Source organism: Nannospalax galili, unplaced genomic scaffold (assembly GCF_000622305.1).
Source record: "Nannospalax galili isolate Female #2095 unplaced genomic scaffold, S.galili_v1.0 scaffold89, whole genome shotgun sequence".
NCBI classification, from domain to species: Eukaryota; Metazoa; Chordata; class Mammalia; order Rodentia; family Spalacidae; genus Nannospalax; species Nannospalax galili.
The window spans coordinates 287845-311012 of record NW_008359211.1 but is presented as its reverse complement, the minus strand read 5'-3'; the positions used below and the strand labels follow the sequence as shown (position 1 = coordinate 311012).

The following is a 23168-nucleotide window of genomic DNA, read 5'->3' as shown; positions in this document are numbered from 1 at the left end:
CTGCTTGATTCTGTGCTATTGTCATCCAGTGTTTTGCTTCTATATATGCTAAGAACTTTCTACAGGGCCAAGGCTGTAGCTCAGTTGGTAGAGTGCTTGTCTACCATGCATGAAGTCCTGAGTTCCATATCCAGGGTTGCATAAACAGGGTATGATGGGACATGCCTGTAATTCTAGTACTTGAGAGGTAGAGGTAGGAAGATCAGAAGTTTAAGGTCAGCTTTGGTTATAAACGAGTTCAAGGCCAGCTTGTGCTACATAAAACCCTGTCTAAAACAAATGAACTAACCCTACATTGCTAGTTTTGGAAATTACCTTTCAAAGACATTTTAAATTACTTATTGAAAATGTGAAGGTATTTTTATTTTTTTATCTTTTTGAGACTCCCTGTAGCCCCAGTTGGCCTGGCACTCACTATGTAGACCAGAGTGGCCTCAAACTCACAGAGATCTGCCTGCCTCTGCCTCCCAAAGATATCTTTATTTTAAAATTTTTGTTGTATTTTACTTATTTTTATTTTTTGGGGTATGAGTGTTTTGCCTGCATGTGAAGTGCATCTGTATCATGAATGTCTGCAGAGGTCAAAGGAGGGTATTGAATTCCCTGGAATTGGAGTTACAGATGGTTGCTAGCCACAGTTTGGGTGCTAGGAACTGAACCCAGGTCCTCTGCAAGAGCAGCTAATACTCTTAACAACTGAGCCACTTCTCCAGCCTCTCAAAGAAAGACATTTTTAAAAGAACAAAAGTCCTTTATATATACTTAACAATTACCATATTTCTTGGTTTATTTTATATAGATTCACAATTCAGTCTAATATAATTTTCTATCTACCTAAAAGATTCCCTTTAGTGACTGTTGAGTGCTCACCTCTCAATGAGCCCACCCTAACTCCAAGGTTCAGGAAACATCATGGAGAGAGGTCAGAATGTTAAGGGCCTGAGGATGGGGAAGAGTGCTATGAAATGCTGTCTTCTGGGCATGACATGACCTTTACACTCATGAACTCACTGCAACTATGGTTACTTGCACAAGACCTACAGAAGATCAAGCCAACAAGATGGGCCCTGACAGCACTAACTGGATTTAGTAGGTTAAAAAAAAAACAAACAACAGAGATGGTGAGAAAGCATCAAAGTGGGAAGGGGATGACTGGGGGTGTCAGAGGGGGAGTAGAGGGATGAGTTGTAGATAGAATCATCGTATAAATGGATCAAGTTGCCAAGGAATAAACATTTTTAAAAAGGTCTTCTCAGGGCTGAGAGATGACTCAGTGGTTAAGAGCACTGACTGCTCTTGCAGAGTACCCGGGTTCGATTCCCAGCACCCACATGGTGGCTACAAACAGTCCTTAACTCCAGCTCCAGGGGAATCTGATGCCCTCTCTGACCTCCATGGCACTGCACGACACGGGTGCACTCACATACATGCAGGCAATACACTCATACACATAAAATAAAAATAAAATATTTTTAAAAAAGATCTTCTCTAGCATTTTTTTAATGTGTATGAATGTATTGCCTGCATGTTATGTACATGCACCCGTGTTATACAGTGCCCTAGGTCAGAAGAGGGCTTCGGATCCCCTGGAATTGGATGGTTAGCAGCCATGTGGGTGCTAGTAATCGAACCCGGGTCCTCTGCAAGAGCAGCCAGTGCTCTTCACTGCTGAGCCATCTCTCTAGCCCCTAGCATTTCTTATAATACTGTTTGTGGGTGATAAATTCTTGAATCTTTTAGATGTCTGAAAAGCTCTTAATCTGTTCTTCTTCTTCCTCCTCCTCCTCTTCTTCCTCTTGTAGCCTAGGCTGGGCATAAACTCATGGCAGCACTCCAGTCTCAGGCTCTTGAGTGTTGGATTATAGGTATGAGCCACCAAGGCCAGCTCTTGCCTTTATTCATTTTGTGCATGCGTGTGTGTGTTCATGTGTACAGGTGCACTTACATGTGTGCATATATATATATATATATATATATATATATATATGCATGCATGCATAAGTCAGAGGACAACCTTAGCTGCTGTTTCTAGGTGCCATCCATCTTGGTTTTTTGTTTTCTTTTGTTTTTTGAGACAGTATCTCTCACTGGCCTGAAACTTGCCAAATAGATGTGAGCTGCAAAGACCCACCTGTCTCTGCCTTGGAATTCCAAGCATCTACCACCATGCCTGGCTTTTGTTTTTTAACGTGGGTTCCATGGATTGAACTCTCTTCAGGCAGCAATAGCTATCTCCTCAGCGCCTTGTCTTTTTTGAAAAATATTTTCATTGGGTATAGAATTCCAGGCGAATAACCTTTTTTTTTTTTCTTTTAGTACTTGAAAAATATTCCACTTTCTTCGAGATAATTGTCTCCAAGGAGAAATCTGCTTATCTTTTTCTCTACAATGAGTCCTTTTATCTGCAGCTGCTTTTAAGACTTTTTTTTCTTTATCACAGACTTTTAGCAATTTGATTATGATGTGTTCTGGTGCAATTTTCCTTTTCTTAGGGCAGGCATGGTGGCACATACCTTCAATCCCAGCACTTGGGAGGCAGAGGCAGGCAGATCTCTAAGTTTGAGGCCAGCCTGGTTTACACAGTGAGTTCTAGGCCAGCTGGGGCTACAGGGAGACCCTGTCTCAAAAAGATTTTTTTTTAAATTTCCTTATTTCTTATACTTATGGTTCAGTGATAATAGATCTCCAGATTTATAGTCTCATCAATTTTGGAAATTTGGCAGCTAGTATTTCTTAAATGTTTTATCTACTCTTCCTTCAGGCTTTCAATTATGCATCACTAGATTAGGCCACAGAAATTATCCCGGAGTTCAGTGCTGCTTTGTTCACGTTTTTAGTCTTTTATTTTTGTTTCATTTTAGTTTCTGTTGCTGTCTTCAAGTTCATGGAACCTTTCTTCTGCAATGTGAAAATCTGCCATGAATCTTACCTAGTATATCTTCAGTTTGAACACCATAATTTATAATCTCCATACATTCAAGTTCAAGCTATGTTTCCCTTGTCCTCATTTAATATGTTCAGTTATTCTTCTCACTGCTTGAACATATGGAGTACAGTTATAGCTGAGGGGTTCTTTTGTATAAGTTCATGCATGTAAGTGGTGTAGGTGTGTTTGTGTAAGGTCAGTGCTGGGTCACTTCAATTATTCTCCACCTTAGGTTTTGGGTCTCTCACTGGATTTGAACCTGGATCTTACTGGTTTGGCTAGACTGGCCTCAGGGATCCTTTTGTCTCCAACTCCTCACTACTGAGATTACAGCCATGCACCACCATGTCCAGTTTATACATGGATGCTGTGGCTGGAACTCAGATTCTCACACACTTTTACTAAGCTAGCCATGCCCCCCCACACTCGTGTTTTTTTTTTTTTTTTTTTTGTCTTTTTGAGCAAGAGTCTCCCTGTAACCCCAGCTGACCTGGAACTTGCTATGTAGACCAGGCTAGCCTCCATCTCAGAGAGATTAGCCTGCCTCTGCCTCCCAAGAGCTAGGATTAAAGGTGTGCACCACCATACCCAGCTATTTTACTTATTTTATGTGCATTGCCTGCATGTATGTAAGTGTATCCATGTCATACAATGCCTGTGGAGGTCAGAAGGCGTCTGATCCCCTGGAACTGGAGTTATATACAGTTTTTAGCTGCCATAGGGTGCTGGGTGCTGGGAATCAAACCTGGGTTCTCTGTAAGAGCAGCCAGTGTTCTTAAAGGCTGAGCCATCTCTTCAGCCAGCTAGTCCATGTTTTTGGTTTTGAGACTGGGTTTTATCATGTAACAGGATGATCTTAAACTCATGAAATCCTCCTGTGTTAGTCTCATAAATGCTGGGATTACAGGATGAGCCATCACCCCTGGCCAGTTTTAACGGTTTAATGTTTTGTTTACTATCGTTTGTATCACTTTGTCCTTACTGTCTTTTTTCTTCTTCCCAAGCCAAGTGATTTTTTATTAGATGAAGTTCATCTCCTTGAGTGCAGGGTATTTTTGTATCCCTTTAAAGATTTCAACTGTTTATCCCCTGAGGAGCTACAAAGTTACTTCTAAGCAATTTAAGCCTTTGGGATCTTGCTTTTAAAGCTGTCAGATGGGACTAGAGAAGCCTGCAGTCTAGCTGCCTGGTCCTCTGTGCAGTCTCATATTCGCCAGACGAGTTTCACCTGCCTGCACAGCAGCCTGCAGATTCACTCTGGCAGTGTGGCAAGGCAATCATAGGTTATTTTTCTCCTTTCTAGAACACTGTTCTGAACTACTGGTTACATAATATTAATATGTGAAGTGGATATTTAATATAATTTGTCCATTTTTATTGTTTTGAGACAGAGTCTCATATATCCCAAAGTGGTCTTTAAAAAGCTACGTAGCACTGGGTGTGGCAGCACATGCCTTTAATCCCAGCACTCAAGAGGAAGAGGCAGACAGATCTCTGTGAGTTCAAGGCCAGCCTGGTCTACATAGTGAGTTCAGGCTAGCTGGGGCTACAGGAAGAACCTGTCGCAAAAAGACCGAAAAAAAAAAAAAAAGCTGTATGGCCAAGGATGATCTGATGCTCCTGAGTTCTGGGATAACAGCTTCATCAGCATGCCTAGTGCTTGGTTATTATTATTAATTTTTAAAAATATTTTATTAGCCGGGCATGGTGGTGCATGCCTTTAATCCCAGCACTCGGGAGGCAGAGGCAGGTGGATCTCTGTGAGTTCAAGGCCAGCCTGGTCTACATAATGAGTTCCAGGACAGCTGGGGCTACAGGGAGAGCCTGTCTCAAAAAGACCAAAAAAAAAAAAAAAGCCCCCAAAATAAATTTTATTATTTTTATTTTATGTGTATGTATGTATTGCCTGAATGTAGGTAAGTAATGTTGTGCAATGCCCGAGGAGGACAGAAGAGACTGATGGATCCCCTGGAACTGGAGTTAAGGTTAGCTGCCATGTGGGTGCTGGGATTTGAACCTGGGTCTTCTGCAAGAACGCTCAGTGTTCTTAACCACTGAGCTATCTCTCCAGCCTCGGGTATTTATTTTTAAACAGCTTCCTTGCTTTGTAGCCCAGGATATCCATGTTTTCCTTATATATGTCTACTAAGCTTAGAACCAGTCATTTTTTTTCTTTTTAGTAGGCAGTGGTATTTAAAGAACATATTCTAGGAGCTAGGAATGTTCACTGCCTATACATTTTCAATGGGAAGAGCTAAAAATATAAAATGTTAAAAGACATAAACTAGAAATGCATGTGCAAACATCTTAATGTCAATTGCATTGAAAATGAAATTTTCTGTATGAAACTGTGTATTTTAATAATAAAATGGAGCTTTTTTAAAGGTTAAAACCTCATTTAATTTTATGTCTTATGGGGTTTATGCTGAGTACAATATTGTATAATTATAACAATTCAACTGTAAACCTAAAAATTTACAGCCAATTTTGAAAAAGATGCATCTTAGCTCAGAAAATTGTTACTGAATATGTCAATGCTGTTGTAATGAAATGCTTCTTCTACGTATGTGGTCATTAAATAATTAACTGGAAAAAAAAGACATAAACTGGTATTTTCCATTTGTTACTATAGGGATTTAAAAAAAATATTTTATTTAACCCGGGCATGGTGGTGCACACCTGTAATTCCAGCACTCAGGAGGCAGAGGCAGGAGGATCTCTGTGAGTTCAAGGCCAGCCTGGTCTACAAAATGAGTTCCAGAACAGCTGGGGCTACAGGGAGACCCTGTCTCAAAAAGACAAAAAAAATACTTATTATTTTTATTTTATGTGTATGAATGTATTGCCTGCATATATGTTAGTGCACCTGTGTTGTGCAATACCAAGGAGGTCAGAAGAGGGCTTCAGATTCCCCTGGAACTGGAGTTAAGGACAGTTTGTAGCTGCCATGTAGATGCTGGGAATAGAACCCGGGTCCTCAGCAAGAGCAGTCAGTGCTCTTAACCGCTGAGCCATCTCTCCAGCCCTAGGATTTTTTTTTTTTTTTTTTTAAAGAAAAGTCTCACTATGTAGCTCAGGCTGGCCTTTGACTTTAACTTCCTGGCTGGGATTATAGGCATGTGCTGCCAACTCTGGCTTTTAAATTTGTTAGCGTGTGTGTGTGTGTGTACAGGTGTGAATACTATGGTCAGAGGACAACTTTCAGGGATCAGATCACTTCTACTGTGGATCCCAGGAATTGAACTCAGGTTGTCAGGCTTGTGTGGCAAGTACTTTTACCTGCTAACCCACCTAGCTGACCCTATCCCTAGCTTTAAGATTACTTTTAAAAAGAAATTTAATTCTAGCCAGGTGTGGTTGTATATGCCTTTAATCCCAGCACATGGGAGGCAGAGGCAGGGGAACCGCTGTGAGTTCGAGGCCAGCCAGGGCTACATAGCAAGCCCCTGCTTCAAAACAAATAGGGAAATGTTTAAAACAATGGTTCGTTAAATTTAAGCTCATATATCCTCTGATCTTGAAATTTTTGGTTCCTAACCATTTTAGCATATTTCATAAGTATGCATGCAATAATTTCAATATAAACTACTAACATTATTAATAAAGATCACTGAATTTTAAATTTGGTATGTGTGTAGTGCTTGCTTGCTCAGCAGGATTACAGGTATCTGTTACCATACCCAGCTGCTATTCCTATTTTTCAGTTTGCAAAAATCACCCCTTTATCTGATTTTCTGTCAACCCAGTGTACTGAATTTCAATATTGACTGTATTTTTTCCTTCTATGGTATCTTTTTTTTCTTGTCAAAAGTACATATTTTATAGTTTTCAGTTTCCTGTAAAGTTGAAGTAACAACCCCTTCATCTCTAACTCACCACATGTTCTATAACTTCATTTATCACTATCTAGTACTGTTATCTGTTGAGCATTTAGAATAAAATGTAAATTCTGAGAGGGCAGAAAAATCTGTGTTTTATTCCTTCTTTACAATCAATGGGGAGGATGAAGAAACTTTTACTCTTTATATGTACTTTCTAATACTATTTAGATATTTAGAAAAAGCAGATTTCAAAATATAAAGTGTCCACACCCTTTTTTTTCTGTTTTCCACCTTAAAAGACAAGTCAGCTGGCCTCAGTCCTATCAGGCCTCTTTGGGGCCTGCTCTTTCAGCTTCAGTTATATAGTAACATGCAGAAGCTAATGAATGGGCATACATTATGTAGCATGCTACCAGCATGTCCAATGTTCTGGCTTCTCTAGCCACACTGGACAAAGAATTTTTTGGGTCCCACATTAAATACACAAACACAGATGAAAGCTGATGAGAAGAAAAAGGTCTGTGTATAATTTTTGTGGTATCTGTCACCACAGATGAGCAAAGAAAGTCCTCATATAATCCTGACTACAATGCCCTCCACTTCGAGCAGGTCCCACGGGTGTGGTAGCACACACCTTTAATCCCAGCAATCAAGAGGCAGAGGCAGGTGGATCTCTGTGAGTTCAATGCCAGCCTGGTCTACATAGTGAGTTCCAGGACAGCTGGGGCTACAGGGAGACCCTGTCTCAAAAAGACCAAAAAAAGAACATATCTAATAAAACTTCACTGAATTTTAAATACATTGTATTATAAAAGTAAATGGCAACAACAACAACAACAACAACAACAACAAAAACAGGCTATTTGACAGAGTCTACAAAGAAGGAATGCATCTAGGGCTGGAGAGGGCTCAGTAGCTAAGAGCACTAGCTGCTCTTCCAGAGGACCCAGGTTCGATTCTCAGCACCCACATGGTGGCTAACAACTGTCCCTAACTCCAGTTCTAGGGGATCTGATACCCTCTTCTGGCCTTCACAGGCTTTGTATGACACTGGTGCACTTACATACACACAGGCAAAATACTCATATACATAAAATAAAAAGAATGGGACTGGAGAGATGGCTCAACAGTTAAGAGCAGAGGACCTGGGTTCAGTTCTCAGGACCCACACGGCAGCTAACAACTGTTTGTAACACCAATTCCAGGGGACCCAATGCCTTCTGGCCTTTGCAGGCATTGCACGACATGAGTGCACTTACATACATGCAGGCAAAACACTCATTCACATAAAAAATAACATGAAAAATAAAAACAAACTAAAAGAATGAATGTATCTAGTTCAATGAAGTAGCTGAGATTCTTAGTGAGTTCTCAAAGTGTTCACCAGACATTTTGGGTTTAATTTTACTCTTAGTGCACTTCATTGAAAATAGTTGCTCTCGGGGCTGGAGAGATGGCTCAGAGGTTAAGAGCACTGACTGCTCTTGCAGAGGACCCGGGTTCGATTCCCAGCACCCACATGGCGGCTACGAACCGTCCTTAACTCCAGTTCCAGGGGAATCCAAAGCCCTCTTCTGATCTCCGCGGCACTCACTGCATGACACGGATGCACTCACATACATACATGCAGGCAATACACTCATACACATAAAATAAAAATAATAAAATATTTAAAAAAATAGTTGCTCGCAAATGTAGATGCAACCAAAAAGTAATGACATGAATAAGGTGTGACTGTGAAGTGAGGGACACTTGCCTCTGTTAAGACAGGACAAAGGTGTAGTAAAAAGACATGATCACATTTTTCTTTAAGCTGAAAGTCAGACTGCAGTCCTGCTGTGCATTTGAAAATTGGCAGGTAATACATTTATGCCAGTTGAAGATAAGAGTTGCAGAAATAACAAAAAATCCATTATTTTCCCAGAAATTTTGCAATGTTTTCAAATTCTTGTATCAAACAGAAAGCTAAGCATGTTTTTGTTGTTGCTCACAGGGCTTTGTTTAGCCAATGGGTGGAAATGCATGAAATTGTTTTGTTGAGCTTGCCATAATTTGCTTCATTTAGAACAATCTGAAACATGTATTGATATGTTGGTTTCCACATTGAAGATTCACATTTCACTCATTTAAATGAGTTAAAATACACTGAAAATGCTAAATCTGAAGCCAGTTTTCATCATGTTCTGGCACAAATTTTGTTTTCGCTACCACAAACAACTTGATCACATGTTGCAAATCATAAGATTTTTCCCACATTTGGCCTTGGCTTAGTCATCTAATTATTTTTTTAACTTTTAATTATGTGTATGTGTGTGTGGGTTTCTGCAGGTGAGTGCTGGTGCCTGCAGAAGTCAAAACAGGGTGTCGAATCTCCTGTAGTTAAAGTATAACACATAAAATAAAAATAATAAAATGTTTTTAAAAATTCAGCTTTTATTTTTATTATTTTTATTTTATGTGTGTGTATTGCCTGCATGTAGGTAAGCACCTGTGTCGTGTAATGCCCACAGAGGTCAAAGAGGCTGTCAGATCCCCTGGGACTGGAGTTACAGACCGTTATCAGCTGCCATGTGGGTGCTGGGATTTGAACCCAGGTCTTCTGCAAGAACAACCAGTGTTCTTAACCGCTGAGCCATCTCTCCAGTATCTAAAATTCAGCTTTTAATAACAATTTGCATGGTGTTACCTACTTTTAACATTTTTTGCATAAATTTTCCTGATTTACCATCAATGATACTTCATTAAATGTGAGTTTGTGGTAGCAATGACCCTGTTACTAATTTCACAAGTCCTTCTCTTCCACCACCGCGGAGGCGCCATCCGATACTGTTTCAGATATGCTGACAACGGACAAATAAAATCGCTTTAACATACTGTTTGCTGCTTCATGTAAATCTCTTGATTCAGTTGTCATTTAATGGCACCAAAGACAGCATTTCTTCAGTGACGTTATAGTTGTCACTACTTCTAACAGAAACAGCAAGCTGAGCCACAGGCGCCGCCTTCCTTTGTGCTGTCATCCATTGCCAAAGCATAACATGTAAAATTAGCAGTTTACTTTCCAAACTTCTTCTGATAGATTTTCCAATTTCCAGTGTACATATGTGTGCATGTGTGTTCATGGTGTGTGTGTACTTGCATGTATGGAGGTCAGAGGATAACTTTGTGGAGTTGGTTGTCTCCTTCCACCATGGGTTGGTTCCTGGGATTAAATTCAGGTTGCCAGACTTGCCTGGCACCTTTACCCACTGTGCCATCTTGCTGACCCCTACCTGGCTATAGTCCAAGAGGAAATGATTTTGGAAACATGCCCCCTTCAGGGCATATCTGCTATCCTCCACATACATTTCTTTTCTTTCTTTTTTTTTTTTTTTTCCTGGTCTTTTTGAGACAGGGTCTCCCTGTAGCCCCAGCTGGCCTGGAACTCACTATATAGACCAGGCTGGTCTTGAACTCACAGAGATCCACCTGCCTCTGTCTCCCGAGTGCTGGGATTAAAGGCTTGCACCACCATGCCCGGCCTCTGCATACATTTCTCATAAACTCTCCATCACTAAATGGTTCTGAATTCTTTTGCCATTAAACATGCTACCACACATCTAGCTTTTAATAGACTCCATCTGTGCTGGAATATTTTAAAACAAATTTTGTTGAGAAGACAGATTTTTTTCAGTTCTACTATTTTGTCCTTATGACAAAGTCCTTGATGCACAGAATTTGGAAGCATCTTTTTGCATATGTCTTTTCAAACTAGTCTTTGAAAACCTGCACAAATTTCCACCAAATCAAGTAGAGTGCTTTACTATTTGACTTGATTAAAAAAGTAGCTGTCTATCTACTTATCACTGAACACTCTTCCTTCATCTATAATTTTTCTTTTTGGGTTCTGGTTTCCTGAATCATTGTAGAAGCCCTGCTGGGATTAAAATAACAATAGGTAAGAGACTATTTACTTTTATTATGAAAATTAGCTGATAGGAAAATAGAAAGCAAGGTTTGGGTCCTTCTGTATCTTAGCTGCCAATGAAGCATGAAACAGAGGGCAGACTGAAAAGTGTGGCCAGGGATTTGTGTTGGCAGTGGAGGTGTGGAAATACCCTTAGAAATCAAATAAACTGTCTTCTCAGTAACATTAAATGCCTATCATTTGCAGTGGTCAGTTAAAACATTACTGATGATCACTGCATTTCACTAGCCAAGTCACCAGATACATGTAATGTCTGAGGTGCCAATTCAACTGTCTGCATATGGAAAGTAGTACAGGATGTTGCGTACCATAAAGCTAGAGCCATCCATGCCTACGAATGGTGAGAATATGCGTACATTTATTTTCCATGGCACTGCAACACAACGTTGCCATCCACAAAGTTCACATTTGAGTTACAAGGACAAAAAATAATGCAAAACTCATATTTTAAGGAAGGTCATGACTTTGTGCTGGGTAGCTGTGCTGGGACATGTGGCTACAGCTGTGGGTTGGACACCCCTGTGTGAGGGGAAAATAAATACATGAGATATCTGAAAGCTGAAAAAGGGGAAGTGAAAAGTTAGGTTGCCTGGGTAAGTTGCCTCCATCATAACATTACACTCCTATGCTACACCCTCAGCACTGCACTACAGAACAATGACTCAGGGGATGAACTAAGACACTGAAAACCTGCATCTCTAAATCTGCTCACTTCCAACCTGCAGACCAGACAGCATTTATCTAGATTAGCTACTTACCATCTTCAAAGAATGCCCTACAGGCGTCATAAGTCAGTCTGCTTAAGACAGAGTCTTCTTCCCTCTGTGTGTGTACATGGTACGTGTGTACATCTGTGTGGGTGCACATGTGGGTACACATGGAGGTCTGAGGTTGATACCTGGAATCTTTTTTTTAAATATTTTATTATTTTATGTGTATTGCCTGGATGTAGGTAAGTGCACCCGTGTTGTGCAGTGCCGCAGAGGACAGAAGAGGCTGTCGGATCCCCTGGAACAGGAGTTACAGACAGTTGTTAGCTACCATATGGATGCTGGGATTCAAACCTGGGTCTTCTGCAAGAACAGCCAGTGTTCTTAACCGCTGAGCCATCTCTCCAGCCCTGGGATCTTCTTTAACCACCCTTGCACCTTATTCTTTCAGGCAGGATCTCTCAATCAAACCCAGAGCTTTTCCATACACCTAGCCTTGTCACCAACCTTGCTTTGGGGATTCCCTCTCTACTCTCTAGGACTGGAATGACTAATAGGCTGCCACGCCCACTGGACATGTATTAGTCAGGGTTCTCCAAAGAAACAGAACTGGTAGAATGAATATACATATGTATACAGATTTATCAGCTTAGCTCACAGGATAGAGTCCGAGTAGTCCAACAATGGCTGCACCACACTGGAGAGGCTGAGAATCCGTAGTCGATCAGTCCATGAGGCTGGATGTCTCAGTAGTCCCAATCTGGTGCTGAAGGTCTGACAAATTCCAAAAGATAGGCTAGTCTTCAGTCTACAGCAGCAAGACAAACTCACCAGCAAGAGAGAAGGCAAGCAGCAAGAAGCCTGGCGTTCTCCTCTGCCTTGACCTTTTATATGGGCTGCCATCAGAAGGTGACACACACATTTAGGGTGTGTCTTCTAGCTTTAGATGATCCAATCAAGAAGATCTCTCTCATTTCAGTTAATCCCAGATCCAGTCAAGCTGACACCCAGGATTAGCCATCACAGGGCATTTATATGGTTCTGAGGACATGAATTCTGGTCCTCGTGCTTGTGCAGCAGCAGGCACTTTCCTTACTGAGCCATTTCCCTAGCGCCAAACCCATCTTTATCCTCAAGTCTGCTACTAGTATTTTGCATTTTGCTGATACCTTCACTGCTCTGCCAGCCAGCCAGCTGTTAACAGCCTTATTCAGATACTGCTCATATACTACCCAATTTACCCACTGAAAATATACAATTAGAGTCTGGAGAGATGACTCAGTGGTTAGGAGCACTCGCTGCTCTTGTAGAGGTGCTGAGTTAGATTCCCAGCACCCACATGGTGGCTAACAACTACCTGTAACTCCACTTCCAGGGGATCCAACACCCTCTTCTGGCCTCTGCAGGCACTGCATGACATGGGTGTACTTACATACATACAGGCAATACATTCATACACATAAAATAAAAATAGTAAAAAATGCTGAGCGTGGTGGCACATGACTTTTGTCCCAGCTCTCAGGAGGCAGAGGCAGATGGATCTCTGTGAGTTCAAGGCCAGCCTGGTCTACATAGTGAGGTCCAGGCCAGCTAGGGCTACAGGGAGACCTGTCTCAAAAAAGACCAAAAAAAAAGTAGTAAAAAATATTTAAAAAAATATATAAAGGGTTTTTAGCATATTCAAAGACTTCATCAACATAATTGTAGATTTTCACGCTCCATTCATCTACTTTCTGTCTCTATAGATTTGCCTATTTTGCACACACATAAACACACACACACACAATTTGGCAGCCTGGGGATCAAACTCAAGGCCTCATACTTGTGAGACAATTACTCTATCAACTGAGCTATAGCCCTGGCCTTTTGTGTGTGGAGGTGTGTGTGGGAGTATACTGTGAATTGAACTGGGGCCTTATACATACTAGGCAAGTGCTCTACCACTGAGCTATAGCAATCCCTAGCCTCTGTTTAACTTTTTAATTTGTGGCAGGGTCTCATTATGTTGCCCATATTGGTCTTTAGTCACTCTAGTCTAGGCCAGCTGAGAACTTGTGATCCTCCTGCCCCAGTCTCGAGTATCTGGGATCACAAGCTTGTGCTACCAAGTACCGCTGGGCATAGATATCCTGACATCAGAGCTGAGGATGTGGTTCAGTTGGTAGCGCTTGCCTAGCACGCGTGAAGCCTTGGGTTTGAGACCCCAAACTGCATAAACCAGGGGTGGTAGCTCACCCCTGTAATCCCAACACTCAGGAGATGAAGGCAGAAGGATCAGAAGTTCAAAGTCATCCACAGCTAAGTACTGAGTTTGAGGCCAGCGTGGGAGACATGAGACCCAGTCTGAAAAAAATTGCATTATTGCCATTCCTTGCAGTGATGAATTGGTTGCCTCACATATTAATTCTTTCCAGTGATAACTTTTACCTTTCTATACCATTCACACTTTAAATTTGGGCACTTATTAGCTCTGAACCCAATTCACTCACTTTTTTACTAATTACTTTTCTCCTTTCAGTACCTCCCAGCACATGCTGTGAGATACTCTTGCCAAAGCATTCAGTGGCTTCCCACTGTAGAAAATGAAGGTCACATTCCTGAATACAATGAGGAGCTACTACTCTCAACTCTGACCATTATTCTGGCCTCATTCTCCACCTCTCACTGTCTAAGTAATTCAAGCCTCACTTTCATACTGGGTTAAACTTCTATGCAAATCATACATGGTTCTAGATAAATAATTTATATATAAAGGCTTTCTTAATATTGGGATTCAAAAACCCATCTTCAAAGACATCTGGATAGAACTTGTCAAAAGGATATGGAAACTGAAGAAAGCCTATTCTGCTGGCTGGAAAAGACCTTGGGGCTGGGACACAGCGCAGCAGCTGGAGTCAGTGTCAGTTTTCCCGACAGGCTCATGCCAGCCACGTCATCAGGGAGGAACAGTGCTACTGGATGTCCTAGCACAGGGTGGAGTCTGCTGTAGTGAAGTCCAGTTGTGCTGGATTTGGGTTCGCTGTTAAAAATCAGATAAGACAAATTTAACTTTTTTCCCTCAAGGAACCATTTAGTACAGCATTCAAAATTCCTCCGTAACTTGTTGGCATCAGCACAGCCATATAGGGACTCAATAGACAGAGTAGAAAAGCTTCTACTTTTGCTGCCTTTCATGATTCCTTCACATTCTCAAAAGTTTATTTTCTCCATGGTTCCAAGAATAACTTCCAAGATCATTCAAACATCAGCGTTGTGCATGGGCTCTGTAAACAAATGGCTTAAAACTGGCCCCATGATACTCAGAAGCCTGTACTTGTACACACTGTACATTCCCTTGCATAAGTCTGTGGTCACTACTGCTCGGTCAGAGCAGGGAGAAAAAATTAGGCTATCACTTTCTCCAAGAAAGAAGGTAGTTCAATTTTGTGTTTGTTTACTTTCCAACAACTCTTTTCTAAAGAGAAGAAATATGAGAGAGAGACAGAGAGACAGAGAGAGAGAGAGAGAGACAGAGAGAGAGAGAGATAGAGAGAGAGAGAGGAGGAATAATAACAGAAGGGGTGCTGGAGTGATGCCTCAGTGGTTGAGAGCATAGGCTGCCCTTATAGAGAACTGGGGTTCAGTGCCCAGCATCCACACAGTGACTAACTACTGTCAGTAACTCCAGTTCCAAGGAATCTGTTGCCCTTTTCTGGTCTCTGTGGGCACTGTACACACATGGTGCACTTATACACATACATAAGGAAAAATACTCATGCACAAAACATTTTTGTCTTTTTTGAGACAGGGTCTCCTTGTAGCCCCAGCTGTCCTGGAACTCACTAATGTAGACCACGCTGGCCTCAATCTCACAAAGATCCACCTGCCTCTGCCTCCCAAGTGCTGGGATTAAAGGCGTGCGCCACCACGCCCAGCCTCACAAAACATTTTTTTAAATATATTTATTATTTTTATTTTTATGTGTATGAGTGTATTGCCCTGCAAGTATGTGAGTACACCTGTGTTATGCAATGCCGCAGAGGTCAGAAGAGGGCGTTGGATTCCCCTGGAACTGGAGTTAAGGATGGTTTGTAGCCATAATGTAAGTGCTGGGTCCTCTGCAAGAGCAGTCAGTGCTCTTAACTGCTGCGCCATTTCTCCAGACCCACAGAAAACATTTTAAAAATTAAAAGAGGGAGGAGAGCAGAGGAGGAGACAGAGGGAAGAAAAGACAAGAAGGGGAGAGGAAGGAAAGGAAAGAGATGGGAGATAATTTCCAACTTCTACCAACATTCCTACTCAAAACAATAGCGAGAAACACAGAAAGGGGCAGCAATGCTCTGCATTCACCTCACATAATGCTGAGAGCCTAGGACAAGAGCAACTCCATTGGACAGGCTCAAAGTTGGCTCGTTCTCTGCCCTGCAAAGCAAAGAAAAGTTAAGTCACCTCTCAAATCGACATCTACTTGGCTCATGACTATTACCATTCATGACTATTCCACCAGACAACTAGAATTCAGCAATCAAATAACCAAAAGGAAAGTGGCAACTTTTAAGTTAATTCCCTCCAGTGAAAGGGTAAAACATGCAAAGTTTAGATGAGCAGATTTAACTTGTTAAAAGCTAAGACAGAGTAAGAAAATGCAACTATCTCAGAAAATTAGTTTCAAGGTGATTGGGGAATAAGAAATCAAATATTTAAAAAAAATATTTTATTATTTTTATGTGTATGCGTGTATTGCCTGCATGTAGGTAAGTACACTCGTGTCGTGCAATGCCCTCGGAGGTCAAAAGAGGCTGTCGGATCCCCAGAACTGGAGTTACGGACAGTTATTAGCTACCACGTGGGTGCTGGGATTCAAACCCGGGTCTTCTGCAAGAACAGCCAGTGTTCTTAACCATTGAGCCATCTCTCTAGCACCCAAGAAGAAATCAAATCTTGAACCTACTAGAAATTGGACCATAATGTCTGGAAACAAATTATAAAAGCAGAGCATTATTTATAGACTTACCCAAAGACCTCTGTGGAGAGGATTCCATTTACCATCACACTGAAATTAAACCTAACCTGCAAAACAACAAACAAGGTGTGAAATCTCAAGCAGGCAAGGATAGATGTTAAAAAACTTCCAAACCCAGAAGAATAGAAACTGCAGATTTGCTGCTCCTCCCATAAACTCACCCTGCAAACCAGAAGAGGCCAGGGTGAAGCGCATGTGTCTCGGAGAACTAGCAGGAAGGGATTTACAATCCCTACAGAGACCAACATCACCTGCTGGCCCCTCCTTGCCCAGTGCCACCTGCAACCTGCTCAGTGGGATCCAAGACTTCATCTTCAACTTGGTGCAGCTGTGCAAGCAATTCTCTTTATAAATATTCTTCTTCTTTTTGATTAATGTTTATTTTATGTATACGACTATTTTGCCTGCATGTGTGTACATACACCCATGTCGTACAAACCCTGTGGAGGTCAGAGGGGGAATTGGATCCCCTAGAACTGGAGTTAGGGATGGTTGTTAGCCACCATATGGGTGCTGGGAATCAAACCTGGGTCCTGTGTAAGAGCAGCCAGTGCTCTTAACCGCTGAGCCACCTCTCCAGTCTTTATAAATATTCTTCTTATCACTTATTTCCTACTATTTAACTTCCATTCTTGCATATGATGGCTCTGCTTTTGTTTGTACATTGCTCTGTTAGGTTTTCAGAGTGTTTTTCATGTTTCTCCATCCAGTTCACCTTTCACTAGACTCTTCACCCACACCTACACCTCTTACTTCCACAACTTTTCCTCCCATCCTTACCCCTTCCTGTGTTTACTTCTGAATTGTAACTTTCTCTAACATCTGTGGACCATCACAGTATCCCAACTTTTCCCTCCCAGCTACCTTACCCACCTTAATTTTTTCTTCTAGAAGTTTATCTAATACCAAGTCCTTATCCTAGCCCACCCTTGATCCCTCCCACTACTAATCTTATTAACTAATATCCGAGTATGCGGTATACCATCCATGGTTGTTTACCCTCCAACGGCTGGTGAAGTCTAAGGGGCCACTGTTACTAACTGGCATGTTAACAGTTACAGTGTGGTGATAGGAAGCAGCTCTGGCTGCTCTTTCAGTTAGCCTCTTTCCTACTCAGAACACAGAGCTTACACCAGGTACCCTCAGCTCCTGGACCGAGGAATTATTTTCTGCACTACACACTGAATTCTACCACATCCATGCAATATTTCAATTGAAAGAATATATCTGACAAAAAAACATAAACCAATATTGAAACAATAGCAGATACATAAATCCCCATGTAGTAACACAAGAAACAAAAACAAGACAACGTAACTCCTCCCCAAACTACAGATCCTACAGAAATTGCATCTAGGGAGAGTGAATGAATTAGATGAAATCCTAGACAACTTGAGAACTCAGTGATTATAAATTCAAAGACACAAGCAAACGGATGAAATCAGGAAGGTGATGAATGATATAAAAGAGGAATTCAACACAGAGAAATACTGAAGAAAAACCAACTTGGAATGCTGGAAAAAAACCAACAACATAGAAACTGCCAAGCATGGTGGAACATGCCTTTGATCCCAGCACTCAGGAAGCAGAGGCAGGCGAATTTCTGTGAGTTCGAGGCCAGCCTAGTCTACAAAGCGAGTTCCAGGCCTGCTGGGCTACAGGGAGATCCTGTCTTTTTTTTTTTTTTTTTTTTTTGAGACAGTCTCAGCCGGGCGTGGTAGTACATACCTTTAGTCCCAGCTCTTGGGAGGCAGAGGCAGGTGGATCTCTGTGAGGTCTCTGAGGTGGATCTCTCTGTTCGAGGTCAGCCTGGTCTACATAACGAGTTCCAGGTCAGCTGGGGCTACAGGGAGACCCTGTCTCAAAAAGACCAAAAAACAAAAAACAAACACATGAAAGAGAGAGCTAGTAAAAACAAAAACAAAACAAACAAATTCCCCAATCAAAAGGCACAGACTAGTAGACTGGATCTAAAAACAGGAACCAGGTTAGGCACGGTGACACAGGCCTTTGATCCCAGCACTTGGCAAGAGGCAAGCCAATCTCTGTGAGTTCAGGGCCAGCTAGGTCTACGTAGTGAGTTCTAGGCCAGTCTGGTCTACATAGTGAGACCTTCTCTCAAAACAACAACAAAATCCCAAACCAAAAACACCTCTTTAAAAGGGTAAAAAAAAAAAAAAAAAAAAAAGCCTCCAAAAAACTCACTTCATCACAAAAGACAGACACTACTTTATATTTTCTGTAAAGGATAGAAAAAGATATTCCAAGCAAATGAACTGAGGAAAGAAGCAGGTGTTGCCGTTACAATACCTGACAAAACTTCACACAAAAACTAGTGAAGACAGATAAAGGAGGTCACATCATACTGATTAAGAAAACAACCCACCAAGAGAACATTGTAATTCTAAACACATGTAGCTCCAAAGACAGGTGCACCCAGTTTCACAGAACAAATGCAACTAGATGTCAAGTCACAGATTAAAGCCAGCACAATAGCACTGGGTGACTCAATATGCCACTCTCACTCAACGAAAAAAAAAAAAAAACAGAGAAATATTTGATTTAAATGACATAAGTAAATGGACTTAACGGAAATCCACAGAATATCCCACACAAACACTGAAGAATACATTTTCCTCAGCAACCCATAGAACTTTCTCTAAAATATATCATATGTTACGACACAAAGCAATTTTTAATACAGGAAAATTGAAATGATTCCTTGTATTCTAATCATAATGAAATAAAACTACAAATCAACAGCAAGAGAAACCCTCGAGCACATACAAACAAGTGGAGATAAAACAACAAACTTTGAGCAATGAATGGAGAAATCAAGAAGGAAGTAAAATAGTCCTAGAATCAAATAAAAAAGAAAACACAACATATCAAAACTTATGGGATACAATGAAAACAGTCCTAGGAGGGAAGTTTAAAGTCCTACATTAAGAAATCAGGAGCCAGGGCTGGAAAGATAGCTCAGTGGTTAAGAACACTACTTGTTCTTGAAGAAGACCTGGGTTCGAATCCCAGCACCGACATGACAGCTAACAACTGTCCCTAACTCCAGTCCCAGGGCATCCAACAGCCTTTTCTGACCTCCACAGACACTGCACAACACAGGTGCACTTACCTACATGCAGGCAATACATGCAAACACATAAAATAAAAATAATAATTAAAAAAAAAAGAAAGAAAGAAATCAGGGGCCGAGCATGGTGGTGCACACCTTTAAACCCAGTACTCAGAGGCACAGGCAGGAGGATCTGTGAGATCGAGGCAACCCTGGTCTACATAGTGAGTTCCCAGCCAGCTGGTGCTACAGGGAGACCTTGTCTCAAAAAAAAAAAAAGAGCATGTACTGCTTTTACAGAGGACCAGAGCTCAGTTCCCAGCATCCATGTGGGGCAGCTCATAACTGCCTTTAACTCTAGTTCCTGGGGATCTGACACCTTCTTCTGGCTTCCATGAGCACACACATACACATGCACATACTCCCACACAGACACACACACACAATTTAAAAGAAAGTAAATCTAGGGGCTGGAGAGATGGCTCAGCAGTTAAAAGCATTGACTGCTCCTGCAGAGGACCCAGGTTTGATTCCCAGCACCCACATGGCAGCTACAAACCATCCTTAACTCCAGTTCCAGGGGAATCCAAAGCTCTCTTCTGACCTCTGTGGCATTGCATGACACGGGTGCACTAACATACATGTAGGCAATACACTCATACACATAAAATAAAAATTTTTTAAAATATATTTTAAAAAATTATATCAAGAGTCGGGCATGGTGGCCCACACCTTTAATCCCAGCACTCGGGAGGCAAAGGCAGGCGGATCTCTGTGAGTTTAAGGCCAGCCTGGTCTACATAATGAATTCCAGGACAACTGGGGCTATGGGGAGACCCTGTCTCAAAGGGACCAATACATATGTGTGTGTGTGTGTGTGTGTGTATGTGTGTGTGTGTGTGTGTATGTTTAATTCTGGGGCTGGAGAGATAGTGCAGTGGTTAAGAACACTGACTGTTCTGTTCTTGCAGAAGACCCGGGTTCAAATCCCAGCACCCACATGGCAGCTAACAACTGTCTGTAACTCCAGTTCTAGGGGATCCGACAGTCTCTTTGTCCTCCGAGGGCACTGCATGACACGGGTGCATTTTCCTATATGCAGCCAATACACCCATACACACAAAATAAAAATAATAGATAAAATATTTTTTAAAAATTATATCTAATTCTATTTAGCCAGGTATGATGGCACAAGTCTTTAATCCCAACACTTAGGAGGCAGAGACAGACAGATGGACCAGCCTGGTCTACAGAATGAGATCTAGGCCAGTCAGGCTACATAAAAAGGCCCTATCTCAAAAAATGAAAAAACAAGCCCCCTGGGGGGAAAAAACCTGAAAATATGGTACATATGCATAATGGAATTTTATTCAGCTGAAAAGAAAAATCAAAGTGGGAATGGGGTGGGGGATGGGGAGAGGTGGGAAGGGGCAGCAGGTTAACTAAAACTAAGGATGTATGAAAAAGCCTATGGAAACCCATAACTTTGAATATCAATTAAAAATGTAATTTTATTAAAAAGGAATTTGAATGGTGATACCTTGCAAGGGTGGACAACGGTGCTCCCAGAAGACAGAAGTTATACAAAAATCTCTACCAGGCATGGATCCCTCCCTATAAGTTTTTGGTCATGGAAGCCTGCAAGGCCATTCAAATGGACTACTGCATTTCTCTTTGTTGCCCACCATTAACTAGACAGTAGGACCCTACTACCAAAGACACTGCACACTTTGCAGGACATAGAAATCAACCTGACCAGGAAAGTTCCTCTCTGATGGCCAGCTTTCATAGTGTCAGAAGGTGCTAGGCAGGCTGCTGGAGGGAAAAAGAAAGACATCAGTTGTCTTAGCCAGCTCTGGACCCTGCATGCTACAATACAGACTTGCCAGGCAGGATATGCCCATTGGTACAGTAGTGGCATGACTATTATGGGAGTAGCCAACTGCTCTCTAATTAGATTTGAGGCCTGCTCCAGAGGAAGGAATTCATGTCTGGTACTGCAAGCCTGGTCAAAAGGCCATGGTCAGGGAGGTTATAGGCCCTAGAGGGGAATCTGCTATTACTTTTTGGTTAATGGTCATGTTGTCAAACTGCCTGTCTTTAAATACTTCTGTTTAGGAGCTGGAGATATGGCTCAGCGGTTAAGAACACTGGCTGTTCTTGAAGAAGACTGGGATTCGAATCCCAGCACCCACATGGAAGCTAATAACTGTCCGTAACTCCAGTTCCAAAGGATCCAACAACTCTTCTGTCCTCCACAGGCATTGCATGACATGGGTGCACTTACCTACATGCAGGTAATACACACATACACATAAATAAAAATAATAAATAAATAAAATATTAAATACTTCTATTTATACTCAAGTTTGTGCTACTCTCAACTTTGGTCAGGGTCAGAGGAAACTCCTTTTGGGATGGGCAGTGGGTAATGCAGAGACTCATAACTGGTCACAGTGCTGAGAACTGGCTGTGCCTGCTCAGCCCTAAATGGAACACCCACATCAACATCCCACCCCTGCCAAGTCTCAAAGAGCATCGTGGAAGATGGGGGCAGAAAGACTGAGAGTTGGAGGATGGGGAGGACTGTCTTCTGGACATAAACAATAGTTCATGGTTGTTGCACACATGAACTCACAGCAGCTGTATTTACCTACACAAAACCAAGCCAGTCTAAATTCCAGCATGGATTGGGGGAGGGGGCTCATAAGGCCCATTCTTAACTAAGGAGTTATGGCTGCTGGAGGAGAGACAGTCACTTTTTTCAGGGGGGGTAGTGTGGTCACTGGTAAATACTCACACTCTAGTGGATGGACCAACATTTACATGTATGTGGGAAGCACTAATTGGATTCAGTGAATTATTTTTTTTAAAAGGCCATGAAGTTAGAGCCAGGCATGGCGGCGCACACCTTTAATCCCAGCACTTGGGAGGCAGAGGCAGGCGGATCTCTGTGAGTGCAAGGCCAGCCTGGTCTACATAGTGAGTTCCAGGACAGCTGGGGCTACAAGGAGACCCTGTCTCAAAAAGACCAAAAAAAAATAAAAAAATTTAAAAAAAGGGACATGAAGTTAGAAGGGAGAAATGTTGGAGAAGTATAGGCTGGGAGCTGGGGGAACTAGGGGGTAAACATGGTAAAAATACATTGTAAACATATATTAAATTCTCAAAGAATAAATAAAGTATATTTAAAAATTAAAAACTTCTATACTCAACTCCTAAGGGAAAGGGTACTTTTTAATTTTAAATTGTGATTACTGTATTAGAGACAGAATCTGATGATACTAGCATCACATAATCCTCCTACTTGGGCTCCCAATTGCTGGGATTACAGGTGTACACTGTAATTAATATTATTTAAACTAGTAAATTATAGTTCTATATTAATGAGATAGACTATAGATGTTTTATAGATTTATGTAAAGTAGAATGATTCAATCAGCCTGATTAACATATCTATCCCCTAACTTATTTGTTTCTTTGTGGTAAGATATTGGACATTTACTCTCTTTACTATTTTGAAATATTATTATTGACTATGGACAAACAACTTGGTGGCACACACTTTAATAGTAGCACATGGGAGGCAGAAGCAGGTGGATCTCTATGGGTTCAAGACCAGCCTGGTCTACATAGTGAGTTCTAAGTGAGCTGGGGCTATGCAGTAAG

At 41.5% G+C, this 23168-nt stretch overlaps 1 protein-coding gene across 14 annotated transcripts in view; it reads right to left on the bottom strand.

Moving 5' to 3' along the window:
- LOC103725603 (RNA-binding protein 14) overlaps window positions 1-23168 on the bottom strand; it is a 225448-nt gene that overhangs the window by 34399 nt on the left and 167881 nt on the right. For 13 of the 14 annotated variants that reach the window (XM_029558546.1, XM_029558536.1, XM_029558537.1 and 10 more), the window contains 3 exons: window positions 16418-16473; window positions 15754-15825; window positions 14248-14443 (listed from right to left, as the gene is read on the bottom strand). In XM_029558546.1, the coding sequence (XP_029414406.1) occupies window positions 14248-14443; window positions 15754-15825; window positions 16418-16473 (324 nt within the window). Of the gene's footprint in view, window positions 1-14247; window positions 14444-15753; window positions 15826-16417; window positions 16474-23168 lie in introns of those variants that run through there. The other variant, XM_029558550.1, reaches the window with a different exon arrangement.